The 15,641-nt window shown below is 45.4% G+C and overlaps 1 protein-coding gene across 19 annotated transcripts in view; it reads right to left on the reverse strand.

Annotated features, from left to right (window-relative positions):
- The window catches only part of RAI2 (retinoic acid induced 2), a 234,139-nt gene that overhangs the window by 170,141 nt on the left and 48,357 nt on the right, over nt 1-15,641 (reverse strand). For 17 of the 19 annotated variants that reach the window (XR_009155524.1, XR_009155518.1, XR_009155520.1 and 14 more), the window contains exon 2: nt 511-2,585. The exons of 1 other annotated variant lie outside the window; for it this stretch is intronic. Coding sequence is in view for 1 of the 18 variants with exons in the window: in XM_058186576.1 (XP_058042559.1) it covers nt 865-2,481 (1,617 nt within the window). In the remaining 17 variants the exon portion in view is untranslated. The remainder of the gene's footprint in view (nt 1-510; nt 2,586-15,641) is intronic. One more of the 19 variants, XM_058186576.1, reaches the window with a different exon arrangement.

The following is a 15,641-nucleotide window of genomic DNA, read 5'->3' on the forward strand; positions in this document are numbered from 1 at the left end:
ATACCCATGGTCACATGATTTACATTTGGATGTTTGACAACTGGTTCATATTTATGATAGCTGCAGTGTCCCAAGATCATATGGTCATCTGATAAGTAAAGTCAATTGGTGAAGCCAGATTCACTTAACAATCATGTTATTAACTTAATAACTGCAGTGATTCACTTAACAAATATGGCTAGAAAAGTTGTAAAATGGGACAACATTTAACAAATTTCTCACTTAGTAACATAAATTTTGGGCTCAGTTGTGATCATAAGTCGAGGACTGCCTGTACTGGTAATAGAATTTTGTCTCAATAAAGATGGTTTAAAGTATATAATTACTATACATGGGGGAAGCGCACCAAGGTTTTAAAATGGGTAAATAACCCAACAATCTGAAAAATGAAACAAATAAATATGAATACACTAGCTATAATACAGTTTCAGGTTATGCATTTTATAAAAATATGAAATGCAACAACCATGCTAACACAAACATTTATTCTGAAAGTTCCATTCTACTTACTGTTCAGAATTACATCATCAAAGCACTTTATGGCAGTGAAAAAAGCTCTTACTCCTCTGACTTGCTCATTCATTATATTCCATTAAAGCTGAAAATGTGTGATCCACTTGAAAAATATGCTGCTTTTTATTTACTTTAAAGAAAAGTTGGAACAAAACATGCTGATGATGGAAGCATTGCATTGGAAAGATATATCAAGATATATTCTTCTGTCTTCTCTACCCCACCCACTCTTTAAACCTCCATCTTGAAATAACTTAAATATAGTTTAAAGTTTGAATGTAATTTAAAATGAAGTGCAGTCTCTTTACAGTACTCATAATTATACCTTAAAACATTCTAAAACTTCATAAATTATTTTCTTGGAAAAAAGGCTGCAAGTCGCTGCTTTTTAATAGGAAGAATGTGTATTTCTTGCGAGTTCATTTTCTTTAACTTGACACTCCTGTTTTTGATAGGTTTTCTAAGAGCTTCTGCATTATCCTGGACTTCAGGCTGATTCTTCACATCATAACATTGCAGCCCTGAGTCCTGAGGCATGTCCCTTTTGAAGGAAAAGTTTTTAGTGGAAACCCCTGAGAGACCTTTAATTTTGCCACAGAAAATAGTTGGCACTGCATCTTTGACAGAAACTATCACTTTGGCTGTCTGTGAAGTACTCACAATTTCTATATTATTGCCAGTTGTGGGTTCAGAAGTTGCAATACTATTCTGATCCACCAGCCATTTGGACTGTTGTCTTAGGAGTTCAGACGAGCTGGAACTAATCACTCTGTTTTCAGCCTTGGTTGGGATCTTATGAGGTTTATCTGCCACTGAATGAGAAGTTCCATCCATTGTGGTCCCAGAACAATTCAAGTTTGTTGTCTCAATACTGTTCAACTTCTGAAAAGAAGTAATTGACAAATCCAAAGCACTATCATTGGGGGCATTCTGGCAACTAACATAGGCTTCCTTAAGGAAAGGCGCTGTTTTCATAGAAAGATCAAGGACTTCATTTTCATTACCCATCTTAATGACAGTGTGCCGATTCAACTGAGATAGTCCTCTGGGGTGGGTAAAATCACACAGTTTAGTTTCTTCCTTCTCCAAAGGAGTCTGGGTACCTTTGCATGAATGCAAAACAAAGGAAGCAGCTGGTTTGGAGTAATCTAAGTTAACCTTAGATTCAACGCCATGAGGAACTGGGATGGGAATGGGAATAGGGACAGGGACTGGCAAAGGCACAATCACAGGATATGGCACCAATAAGGTTGCTGGGGGAACCAATGGAGACAAAGGAGAACTGAAGGGCTGAGATGGGAGAGGACATTCTGGAGATGGCTGATAAGGTAAATAGCTCAAAGCTCCTTGAGTAGGAAAGAGGTCTTGTAACACAGCAGCAAATCCTGGTGTTTGAAATACAGGGGGCAGGACAGAATCTTGAGTTGGATTGGAAGGTTTTTGATCCAACAATTCGGGTTGTCCAATAGGAGTAGCAGAATTTTGAAACAGATTGCTGTGAATGGAACTGGGAGCACATGGTGAATTCTGAGGTAATACTAATGGAGAATTTAAATGCTGAAATACATGCTGTTCTAAAAGAACAGGCAATGGGACTGGGCCTTGGGTGGTCATAACATATGGAGTATTACTATTGGGAGCAATCTGAGGAGTGGTGCTTCCTGCTACTTGCAAATGTATTGGGAGAACCACAGGACTGTCTCCTAAACAAATTGGCTGAAGCACTGTGGCAGCTACTTTGAGAGCAACTCCACTCTGGGATTCTGCTGGTGGTGTTAATATTGATGGAGCAGGCACAGTTACAAGTGGTGAAAGTGCTTTCTTCATCAGATCTGACGAATTGATATTCCAGGCTTCGGCTGTTATCAGCTGGGCTACACCACTTTCTAATTTGTTGTTAGCAATAGCAGAAGGTGAAGTGGTAACATCCATGGGTAGGTTTTGTGTATCCTTATATATTTCCTCCATTATATAGGATTTCTGAAGCTTTGCAGAACTGTAGCTTACATAGCTGTATTGACATCCACTTTATCTCCAGGCTGCCCAAAGTATCCACATCAACACTATCTGGTCTGCAAAACAGAGACATGTTTTAAGCAATGCATAAATCCTTTGCTTAAAGTAACATTTGCAATGTTTTAAAAGGGTGCCTATCACCAAAATAGAACACTATTTTATTAGCTTTGGGGGACAGAGCTTTTAATCACACAACGTCCTAGGCATATACAGTATACAGTATATATGCTTACACAGAGAACATACATCTCTGGAGTGTTACATGAACACTCCTGGGGAACTTAAACTAAGCCATAAACAAAGATAATTTAAAGACTGAAGCAGCTACACAAAATGCTAGCGTGCAGAGCAAGAATTCAGGCTGTTGTTTTATACTTTTAAACAAAGCTTCATATAATGGTATTATGTGACTTATGGAAGTAGCTGCACTATTTACACTCAACAACACCCCTAAAATAACTCATGATAAAATTATTCATTCTGGTTTGGAAACTTTATTTACAGTAAAAGAATCACATCATGCATGCCTGTCAATATCCTTAATCCTGTTTTGGAATATGCTCAGATAGCATTAAGTGATAACCCTCACAGTAGACAAAACACTCAACAATTTACAAATGCTGATGCTCCGCTGCACAGCATCTCTTCCATTTAGAGCTATTCAACTACATACAAATACAAAGTCTTGATTTATAAAATCTTCAAGACTTAATATCAAAGCAGCTACCACATTTTTCGTAGTATAAAACGCTGTAGAGCACGTCTTATAAGATGCACATTAGTTTTGGGGAGGAAAAAAAAAATTCTGCCTCTGCCTACCAGCATCCATCGGTATTCATCTGGCTAGCGTCCTTGCAGCGAACAGCCTGGTCAACTTCAGCATGTTATCACAGCCTGATTTAGCATGAAGAGCTGATTGGTGGTTGGATCAGTCTACTGGAATACCACCAATCAGCTGTTCTAGGCTGCGGGATAGCCACAGCCCATTGCTGCCTCTGCACATCACATTTCTGGCCTCCGCACATTGCATTTTCAGCCTCTGCACGCTCTATTTTACACCCGTTCCAGGCTGCTGGGATCACCACAGCACATCGCCGCCTCTGCGCATCGTGTTTTCAGCCTCCATGCATCACATTTTTGGCCTCTGCAGGCCCCGTTTTTGGCCTCTGCGCATCGCATTTTTGGCCAGTTCCAGGTGGGTAGGGGTTGCCGCTGCCAATCCCCATCATCTGGAACCAGCCAAAAATGTGACATGCGGAGGCCGAAAACGGGGTGTGCAGAGGCCAAAAACGCACCCATGGAGCAGTGGTGGATTTCAATTTTTTTTACTACCGGTTCTGTGGGTATGGCTTGGTGGGTGTGGCAGGGGAAGGATACTGTAAAATCTCCATTCCCAACCCACTCCAGGGGAAGGTTACTGCAAAAATCCCCATTTCCTCCCAATCAGCTGTAGGAATTGGGAGGCAGAGAACAGATGGGGGTGGGGCCAGTCAGAATTTTTACTACCGGTTCTCCGAACTACTCAACATTTCTGCTACCGGTTCTCCAGAGCTAGTCAGAACCTGCTGAAACCCATCTCTGCCACGGAGGTGGCAATCGGCGATGTCCTGTGGCGATCCTGCAGCCTGGAACGGGTCTAAAACGGGGCATGTGGCGGCTGAAAACACGATATGTGGAGGCTGAAAACAGCCAAAGGGTGGAGGCCGGCGGGTGAGCAGGGCTTCTGCAATATTTGGTGTATAAGATGCACCACAATTTTCACCCACTTTTTTTGGGGGGGGGAGTGCATCTTATACTCCGAAAAGCACGGTATGTACTCTGATGTAACTTATCTTAATTACAAGTTGTCAGAAATAAGCCTTTTTCTATTGTAAATCATGAACATTTTTTATATCTCATAGCAGTCTGCTCACACTTAAAGCCCTATGCACAAATTATTCTCATCATAAAATATATCATGATAATACTGCTACTAATATCTGATATCTTTTCTTTAAAAGTAATGTTACCTTCTTAATTTCAGTAAAGGATGTTTCTTAACTGTCTTAGCCAAGCAACAATATAAGATAGTCATACAATTTCTTCTTACATTTTGTATCCATCTGCTCATTAGATTTTATAGCCTTTAAGAACAAAATTTTCTACAAATCCAACATTATATCAATATACTGTTAATATGATTCAAGCTCTTAGAAAGCAAAAAAGTCAAATTCCACAATAAACCAACGATAGAAGGAGACAAAGAAAACAAAAACAAAGAGAAAACAAGTGAGCCAGAGCAATATATCATTAAAAGAAATCTCACAGTTTGTATGTGTGTGGGTGTAGAGAGAGAGAGGGAGAGAGTGCAAAATGATGAAAAACACAACAAATATCATTATAATTAGGATTAATGTAAGTTGATATTTTATTGGAAAAAGTTTAGTGACATACCTTCTGCCCTTCCTTCTATCTGTATTTTATAATTAATTAAGTACCACATATACACACACATATATACAACATATTCATCAAATTACATTCTTAATGAGAAGAGAAACACTGTGGCTACATAAACATATCAATAGGTTTTATAAACAACTATCTACCTAGCATAATATAAATCTATCATGAACTGTCCAGGCCATTACTGAACTTGCGTATATGAAGATGCAGAATAAATGTGTCTTTTTGGATTGACATATTATTCTTTTTAATGACAGTTATATTATCATTAATGAAAATTGTCATTATAAATTTGTAACATGTAGGAAAAAGCAGTTGTCCAAAAAAGGCTGTAATGTAATAAAGATGATTAGTACCCATTATTCATAAATGAAATGACAGAGTAACAATAGAATTTATAAGTAAGTTCTCAGACAGAAAATTTAAAGTCATAGTCTAAGGCTGGGTACAAGTACAGTTGGGACCAGAATCCCTATTGTTGAGCAAAGTGGTCATAAAGCAAGATGCCCACATGACCATTCTGCTTAATGATTGCAATCCCAACTCTCCCAGCTGTGATCATTAAGCGATTGCATGGGTTGTTAAGCATAGTGCTGCGGAGAAGATCTTTCCACCCTATTATTCCTAGGTCTCCTTACCATTGCCTTTTTCTGCAGCTGCAGGTACACCCAGCTGATGCAAGATATGGTTTTCCTACAAAGCCATGCTGTGTCATCCAGCAGATGGATTTCATTCTTATGATCATTGAATGGCTCCTTCTCCAAATTACGTGATTTGGAGAAGTGGCCTTCCAAACTATTGTATGAATGATCAAGTTTACTAGGTGCAAAGCTAGCAAACATAATCATTCTGAAGATTAGACATCTTTCTAGCCTTCAGAACAGAAGAGTGCAGGAAAGGTAGTGAACGCCATCATTCTAAAACCTATAAATCTTCCTAGCCTTCAGAACAATGCTGTTCACTAACTTTCCAGCTGACAGAAGGCAGCTTGCAACCTTCCCTGCTGGTTTCCCCACTGACTTTCTGGGGAAGCCAGCAAAGAAGATTGTAAATAGCAATCACATGACCAAAAGATACTTCCCAATCATAAAAACAAACAACCTGAAATGTTGTCATGTGATTGTGGGGAGGAAGGATAAGTGTGATATTTCACTATGGTCGGAAATGCTTTAATGGACTGTAAAGCATCCTTTCTCAAGTGTGGCGATGGGAGGCGCCATTTGGGTTATTCCAGTCTCTAGCTCTATGGTCTCTGAGTTGAAAAAAAAACTTCTGAGATCCGCCTCCCTGATGACATTTCCCAGCTTTTTTCAACTCAGCTATGGTCAATTAATTTTTATCTCCAGAGCTTTAGAGCTGAACTATATTATTCCCTGGATATCCTTTTCTTATTTTGGATTTTGGTTTTCTTTCTTTTCCTTTCAGGTAAATTTGTTTTCTTTTATCTTGATTTTTCTTGGATCTATGATTGTTGCTTTCAGCTAGGGAGGGCTCTCCGTTGATATGGATTGGAGCTGGGGGGGGGTCGCCCTTTCCGAAGCCTCCCACCCTCCCCTTTCCCTCTCAGGTACCAGGCTGGTAGCTTTGGTGGGTGCTGCGGGGGTTTGCTTTCACCCCAAAGGTTGCAGCTGGTCTCCGTTGTCTCGGAGCGCCCTGATAAAAGCCATTGGAGCCACACTAGCCTCTAAGAGCCTTGGCGCGGCTGCATTTTACTCCCGAGTTTTTTTCTGCGCCGATCAGCTGTGCAGCAGGTTTGTCGCTTGCATCTGGGGGCTGTTTTCAAGTTTGTCAGCCACGCCAGCCTCTTGTAGCCTGGGCTTGGGCCGTTTTATTGCTTCCTGGATTTTTGGCCCCAGGAAGGAACTGTGGCAGAACCGCTGGGCTGCCATAGCCTTTCTTAGCCTAGCGCAGCCCTGGGAAGGAAGGAGTTAATTGAGCGCCCCTTTTTCCCGTGCTTTACAATTGCGGCTTCTGGTCTGGGCGGCTTTGTTCCCCTGGCATTGTTTTGTGGCCACAGGGCTGGCAGGGCTATCTGCATTGGGGGATGGGAGCCCTGGTCATTTTCCAGCCATTTTTGTGCCTGTGGGCTAGCTTTGCAGCCTGATCGGGGGAATCTGGAGGACCAGAGCCTGATATCTACAGTGATCTGCAAAATTCCAGTTTGACTGCATCGTGGGATCAGGCTTGTATATTTTCCTTTCTATCCTGTCTGTTTTACAAAAAGAAAGAGAAACTGGACTTGGGACCTTACTTCCTTGAGGGGCGTTGGTCATTTGGCAAATAGTTTGTCCTGCCTTTGTGGATTACAGAGGCTTCTGGCCTAATATCTAACTTACCATGGGAGACTCTGCTAGGCAGGATGCATTTTCTGCAGAGGGTTCTTGGTCACCTTAGCCAGATAGAGGGGGCAGGGCACCAGTCAAGCCTAGAACAGCCAGCCTTGCTGCAACGGCTAAGATTTGTACCAGGACCAATGTCCGTGCTGGCACATCCAAGGCTGAAGAAAAGACTGACCGGGCACGACAGAAAGCCATGAATAGAGAGTTTGCCAAGGCTTCAGCAGAGTTTTTACCTCAGGCCCTTTCAGACTCTGCCATTTCTGAGCGTCAGATGGCTTCTCCAACCCCAGATTTGCCTCCTCAGCAGGATCTGAACATACCATTTCAACCTGCAGCTACCAGGTCCTGGTTACCTGATACCCTCACTGATCCTCTCCCTCAGCCTGGGCCTTCTGGGGCACCACTTAGGGCCCCTGAGGCAACGTGGACTCCCACCACTGCGGGACTCCGCCAAGGGGATGTGGGAGAACAAGACATGCCACAGTTTATGAAAAGGTGGCTTGAGCAGATCATTAAGCGAGGCATTGTGGAGGAAATGTGCCAGCAGTCTCAACCAAGTGCCCACTTGTATTCTTTGGGGCAGGGAGGGGCCTCTCGGAGACTTTTGCCCCCAGTGATAGAGTACCAGGAACCTATGTCTCCTGCTCCCTCTGAACTTAGTTATTACGACGGGGAGTGGCAAGGTGAGGAGGATTTTTCTGTACCAGAGCAAGATGTCCAACCAAAACCTCCCTTCAAGGGTCTATTCAATCCTGCCCTCCTGAAACCTTTGTTAGCAAAGGCTCGGGCTACAGCACATATGGATCAGGCACCTGCAGCTTCTGGGTCCACTTTAGATAGCAGGGAACAGGATGATTTCCTGTTCACCGAGCAGGCGGTGGAGGCAGATACCATTCCTATCCCTAAGATGTTTTTGGACTTAATACAAAGGCAGTGGACCTCACCGGCTACAGCTTTCAGGCCCACTGGGTTGGAGAATCAACTTTTTGGAATGGATGCAGCCTTACTTAAGTTATTGGACATTCCCAAGGTGGATGCTCCGGTGACTGCTCTGACCTCTTCTTCTGTTTTGCCACCTGATGCTGAGGACGCCTTGAGGGCAGAGGAAAAGAGAGAGGAGATGGCCCTGCACAGAACTCACCTGGCAGATTCCTGGGCTATTAGAGCCTCTACAATGGCTTCCTTCCTTACTAGAGTGTCAGTTTGATGGTTGTGACAACTTCAGTCTCACTTAGCGCCGGATGATATACGTGCTCATCAGGATCTCTCCAAGATTTTAGCTGCTGCAAAATACATCGCGGACACAACCTTGGCCTCTGCCAAGTTTTCTGCCAGGGCCATGGCGGCATCTGTCACTGCTAGATGTCTGCTTTGGCTATGACACTGGCGCATGGATGCTAAACATAAATGGAAACTGGCTTCTGCCCCCTTTGAAGGGAACATTTATTTGGGTCTCTGGATCCTTTACTAATCGAAACCAGAGACAAGAGGAAGGTGCTTCCATCTCAGAACAGGCGGGCCGATTTCCGTCAGTCACCCTACTATAGGCAGCCCTCCTTCCGTCGGGGGGGGGGGAGGCTGGGCTGAGCTTTCTCCAACAACAACGGCCCTTCCAGTCACGGTCAGGTTACCAGACCAATAGAACTTCCTTTGCCAGAGGTAGACAACTGCCATCGAATCAGTCCTTCAGGGGCAACAGTGGGAGAGGAGCTCATCAAGTGACGACTGGCCCCAGGCACCTATTGGGGGCAGGCTCGGTCTGTTTGCGGACCAATGGGACAACCTAACAACAGATACCTGGGTCAGTGAGACAGTGCGAGCAGGGCTCTCCCTCGAATTTCTCTCCCCTCCTCCGAGGCTTTTCCTCCATTGCCCACTTTCTCAAGACCCAGGCAAACAGGGACTCATGGAGTCAGCTATTCAACATTTACTGAATATTCAGGCCATTCAGCCGGTTCCGCTGGAGCAACGGGGGTGGGGGTTTTATTCGATATTGTTCATCGTTCCAAAGGCCTCAGGGGGTGGTGGTGGAGACCAATTCTCAATTTGAAGGGACTAAACTATTACATCAGGTACAGGAGGTTCAAAATGTACTCCCTGCATTCTATCTTAGTGGGGATCAGGGAGGGGGACTTCTTAGCTTCCATAGATCTCACAGAAGCGTACTCCGTGTATCTATCAGTCCAGACCATCGTCAGTACCTGAGGTTTTGTTATGCCGACTGGCATTTCCAATACAGGGCCCTTCCGTTTGGATTGGCTTCGCCCCTCCGAACATTTACCAAGATTTTATCCGTCCTGGCGGCATACCTCAGGTCCATCCCTATCAGGATCCAGTGTTACCTGGACGACCTTCTCATCCAGGCATTGTCCCAGCAGCTAGCGGAACAAGACTTAGCTACAACCTTAGGTGCTCTGAGGGATCATGGATTTTCTGTGAATTTGAAAAAATGTCAAGTCATACCTTCTACGAGGTTAGTGCACCTGGGGGCCCTGATAGACACTCGGGTGGGTCAGGTGTTCCTATCCCAGGAGCGGCAGGAGAGCATACAGGCCTTAATTCAGCTGATTCGGCAGGACCAGACGGTACCAGTGGCCCGATTGTCACAACTGTTAGGGAAAATGATCTCTTGCTTGGCCATAGTTCCTTGGGCAAGGTTCCATGCTCGATGACTCCAGTGATTCTTGCTTCCCTTTCAGAAGGCGGGCACCAGTTCCTTGAAGGCTCGGGTCAGGGTGCCGCCACGAGTGCTGCTCTCTCTCGGTGGGAGTCGGAAGCCATCAGGAAGGGATGTTTTTTCAGGGAGCCTTGCAGAGTGATGGTGATGTCGGACGCCAGCCTCTTCGGCTGGGGAGGACATTGCGGGTCCCAGGTGGCCCAGGGACGCTGGACTCAGCTGGAGTTCAATCAGTGGATCAACTGGCTGGAACTGCAGGCCGCACGTCAGTCTCTTCAGGCCTTTCTGCCACTGGTGAGGGGGAGACATGTTCTTCTTCTCACAGACAATACAACAACGAAGGCCCATGTCAACAGACAAGGTGGGACTTGATTGCGTTCACTGATGCTGGAAGCGGAAGCACTTTGCCAATGGGCAGAGACTCATCTGTTGTCCCTGACAGCGGACTATATTGCCGGGATGGACAACATCAAGGCAGACTGGCTGAGTCAGGCCACAGTGGATCCATCAGAGTGGAGGCTCCATCCCAGCCTATTTGCAGCCAGCCGGTAATCGATCTTTTCACATCCCCAACGAAAACTCACCTTCCCCAGTTCCTGTCATGATTCCCAGCCCCGGGAGCAGAAGGGGTGGATGCTCTGAGGACCTCATGGCCCAGGGGCCTCTTATATGCTTTCCCTCCTCTACCATTGATCCCGGCTGTCATCAGAAAGGTGCTGTTGGAGAGGGCAGAGATACTATTGGTAGCTCTTCATTAGCCCAGGAGGCCGTGGTTCGCCGACCTGGTCGGCCTGTCGGTGGCCAAGCCCTGGAGGATTTCCCCGGACATTGTCTCCCTCAGCTAAGGACCAGTGCTTCATCCCGAGCCCCAGCGGCTCCAGTTCACTGTTTGGCAATTGAGTGGAGGCTCTTGAAACAGGAGGGGTTCTTCCAGGGCCATCCCTACGATGCAGGCGGCCAGGTGGCCTTCGACCACACGCATTTACAACGCCACATGGATCACCTTTACAGAGTGGTGTAGTTCAAGAAATTGGGACCCTACTTCGGTCTCAGTAGCGGAGGGATTGAGTTTTTACAGGATGGCCTTGAGCGGGGGCTCTCTCCTAATACCTTGAGGAGGCAGGTGGCTGCACTGGGTTCCGTTTTGCCATTTGGGGACTGGGGCTCCCTCGCTCACCATCCAAGGGTGCGTACCTTTCTGCGTGGGGCTTCTAATCTTCGCCCGCCTACACTGCACCGTTATCCAACTTGGGACCTTGCTAAGGTTTTGCAGACATTGACCAAGGCCCCTTTTGAACCATTGAGGGAAGCCAGTCTTCGGCTCCTATCATGTAAGGTTGTTTTCCTTGTGGCCATCACGTCTCTCTGACGGATATCGGAGTTGGTGGCTTTATCGGTGAGGAAGGACCTGTGTATCTTTCACTCCAACAGGGTGGTCCTGCAGCTGGACCCTGCCTTTCTACCAAAAGTCAACTCCTCGTTTCACCGAGCACAGGAGTTGGTCCTGCCGGACTTCTGTCCAAGGCCTTGCCATGCCTTGGAGCAGATCTGGCATATGTTGGATGTTAGGCGGGCCCTCTGTATTTATATCTCAAGGACCTCTTCCTTTTGGAAGACTGAATCCCTGTTTGTTTCCTATCAACCGTCAACTCTTGGCCACAGGGTGACATCTTCCACAGTGGGACGTTGGCTTAGGTCATGTATAGCATGTGCTTACGAGCTTCAAGCTCTTCCGGTGCCTCAGGGGATAACAGCCCATTCTACTCGCAGTGCAGCTACAACGGCAGCATGGGTTACCCAGGCTTCGGTTGAGGAGATTTGTAGGGCAGCTACATGGACTTCTCCATCTCCCTTCATACGTCACTATAGACTGGATGCGTATGCCTCGGCAGAGGCTGCCTTTGGGCAGAGGGTTTTGCAGAAAGTCCACGAAGAGTCAGCATCATCGGCCCAGACCAGTTCCCACCCGTAGTGCTCATCAGTCTTTGGTATATCCCCAAATGGCGCCTCCCATCACCACACTATGGAGAAGGGACGTTGGTCTTACTGTGATATGTCCTTTCTCATAGGGGCGATGGGAGGCACCAGTCCCACCCTGTTTCGGTCAGGTCAGACTCCCGTGGGGGGGGGGTTTCCTGTTTTTCTAATTTTCAGCTGGATCACTTCGGCTTTGTTGTCAAAGCTGGGGAACGTCACCAGAGAGGCGGATCCTCAGAAGTTTTTTTTTTTCAACTCAGAGACCATAGAGCTAGAGACTGGAATAACCCAAATGGCGCCTCCCATCGCCCCTATGAGAAAGGATGTATCATGGTAAGACCAATGTCCCTTCTGAGGCCATTGTAACTTTGGTCATTAAAGAACAAGTTGTAAGCCAAGGACTATCTCTATGGGCATTCAACCAACCTGTGTTGGATTGATACTTTGTTTCTGTCTATCCTGAATCACTCTGTGTTTTTTCCCAGCTGAATGAAGTAGCTGTGTATGCATAGGCTTCTAGAGCTAGCTAAAACAGCTGCTAAGCTGGAAAATATGGCTGTTTTACCAATGCAAATGATGTAGTATACAAGTTCCTCTAGTTTCCAAATAACCTCTTTCGAAAAAATTGCAAAGCCGCTTTGGACAAGTACTAATAAATGGACACATCTGTACTAGTACAACATATCTGAAGCATTCAAGCATCTAAAGCACTGCTTTAGCCCAAAAAGTCACTGTACCATTAGGATTTTATGTATCTTGCAGCTTAATTAATCATACTCTGTGTGACACCATGACCATGTATAACTCGAGCTTTTTTATCCTTCCAGCCAACCAATTTAAATAATAGAGGATTGAGAAAACAGGATTTTATAAGCAAAACATATCAGATATACTATGACATTGCCGTACTCTGTAACGAACACAATAACTCAATAATTTCGGAGACGACTTCCGGTATCCGGTGGCAACGGACGTCTGGAAGGCTTCTCCTGCCTCCAGTGTCCGAATCCGGCCGCCGCCGAGGCCCTTAGGGGCCAGGTGTTCCGAAAAGGACACCTGCCGCACGGACGGCTCGCCAGGGGTCTCCCAGCCGATATACAGGACTGGGGGGACCGATGCTGGCGCGTCCTAGGCTCGGCGGGGTTCGGAGGCCACAGGCCGCGGCCATTATTTTGGTCGTCGCCTGGGCCGCTGTGCTCGGTGACACCGGGGCTTTGGATTTATAATTGCAGCAGCCTGGTGGTGAACAGGGAACGGAGAAGAATTGAGGAATGAAGAAGGGAAGGGGATATCGGCAAATGTGAGTGGAGTACTCCGGAGTGCGGGGGGGTTTTTTCTCCCCTGCGACTGGAAGGAGTACGAATCACTTTGGAGAGAGGAGAACTTAAAATAACAAGATTACCGGTTTTGTGGAGCTCTGGAGAAAGAGGTGATGGAGAAATTTAGGAGGGAGGGTTTGAGGCCCCCCCTCCCTCTGGGGAACAATGGTGGCGTCCAGCTTCCGCCTTCACTATGAGAATCTTGATGACATCACTTCCCTTGACTTCCTGGTTGACTAACTGTCCTCTGGACACGTTGCTCCGGTGAGGGCCCCCTGGTGGATCCGGAGGAAATTATAAGGATACTGTGCTTGCCTGAGGATTTTAAAAATTTTTTTTTTTAAATGGCAAAAGGTCAGAGACCAACTGCTGGAGAAATGGAGAATTCTGGAAAAATTATCTAATATGGACAAGAAACTGGATGAAATAAGAGCAGAAATTGTGACTATCCAAAAGGATTTAAAGGATACTCAACAAGTCTCAGCAGAAAATAAGCAGAAAGTGGAAGGTCTGGAGGGTGAGAAGCGGGCAGTGCAGAAAAGAGGGAGCGACAAGCAATGCTGTGCTTGGACTACAGATGGATAAAATGTCTTATTTCCTTAGGTTTCAAAATTTGGAAGAAGTGGACCAAGAAGACTTGAGAGATGTTGTGACTAAACTGTTGGGAGAATTTCTTGGGAGAGGTGTTGATTTTATGAATTGGGATGTGGATCGAGTTTATAGAGTTAATTCACAATATGCACGCATGCAGTTCCTAGAGAGGTTCATGTCAAATTTGTGAAAAGAGGCGAGATGAAATTCTTAGAAAACATAGGAGTGGGGCACTGACTTATAGGGGCAGGAGATAGCCATTCTGAGGCAGATTCCCAGACAGGTACGTGAAATGAGAAAGAAATATTATTTTTATCAAGCAAATTGTACCAGAAGGAGTGGGCTTCAGATGGCTGATGCCAGAGGATTGATGATTTTCCGGGAGGGCATTACGAAAAAATTAGTACAATTGCGGAGGCTGCGGCCTCGTGGAGGAACACAAAGCCCTCCTGGATTTAGATGACCCAGGAATTGAAGAAGGGAGGTTATAGACCATGGGCGGAGGCGGCTGCCGCTGTTGCGGCCCTGGAGTTGGGTCAGGCTGAACCCAGAGTTCTGAGATCCAAAACTAGGAAGTGACAAAGATATTTGGTATTGTGTTGGTTTTCCTTATTCTCTTTTATGATATTCTGATTATTCTTGACCCTTCCTTATTGTGTAAGATTGAAACTTAGCTACTTCGTATCACCTGCTTGCCATATGGCTGTTGTATGTGTTTAAAATTTTGAGTAAAATTCTTATCATGTATAAGAAAAATGAAAATTTACCATACCTGATATGTATTTGCATAAATTTTTTTTTGACCAATAAAAACTTTTTATAACAAAATAACTCAATAATTTCATATAACCTCTGTTCCGGTTAACGTCGCTGTGCCTTCAGACACAATGAACAGGTCTCTGTGTTCACTGTGCTGACTTCTCCCTGTTTGTGGGCTCCAAGAGGAGCCAAAGCCGCCCTGTAGGGGCAGTGAAGCAAAGAGGGACAGGCTGTGAGGTCGAGGAGACTCGCAGCTCTCTTTTCTGACCCGGGTTTTTTTCCCCCCTCTCAGCCACAGCAAGAAGAGGCAGCTAAAGATGGCTGCCACAAAGCTGGGAGAACCGATGAACATCTAAGACTGGTGCTGGAGCGAAGTAGTGAACTGGAACTGGGGTTAAGAGGATTTCCTTTTGCTTTAAATTCAACCCCAAGGAACAATTTAGAACTATTTGCTTAGAATTATCTGTAAAAGCGGCGTCTGAGCTTTCTGAGAAATTACCAGACTGGAAGTGAGGGAGAGAAAAATAATAAACTTTGAAATATTCAGAAAATTGGATTCTCAAATTGGGAAGAAGTGGACCAAGAAGACTTGAGAGATGTTGTGACTAAACTGTTGGGAGAATTTCTTGGGAGAGGTGTTGATTTTATGAATTGGGATGTGGATCGAGTTTATAGAGTTAATTCACAATATGCACGCATGCAGTTCCTAGAGAGGTTCATGTCAAATTTGTGAAAAGAGAGACGAGAGATGAAATTCTTAGAAAACATAGGAGTGGGGCACTGACTTATAGGGGCAGGGAGATAGCCATTCTGAGGCAGATTCCCAGACAGGTACGTGAAATGAGAAAGAAATATTATTTTTTATCAAGTAAATTGTACCAGAAGGGAGTGGGCTTCAGATGGCTGATGCCAGAGGGATTGATGATTTTCCGGGAGGGCATTACGAAAAAATTAGTACAATTGGAGGCTGCGGCCTACGTGGAGGAACACAAAGCCCTCCTGGAT

Source organism: Ahaetulla prasina, chromosome 5 (assembly GCF_028640845.1).
Source record: "Ahaetulla prasina isolate Xishuangbanna chromosome 5, ASM2864084v1, whole genome shotgun sequence".
In the NCBI taxonomy this organism is placed as follows: Eukaryota; Metazoa; Chordata; class Lepidosauria; order Squamata; family Colubridae; genus Ahaetulla; species Ahaetulla prasina.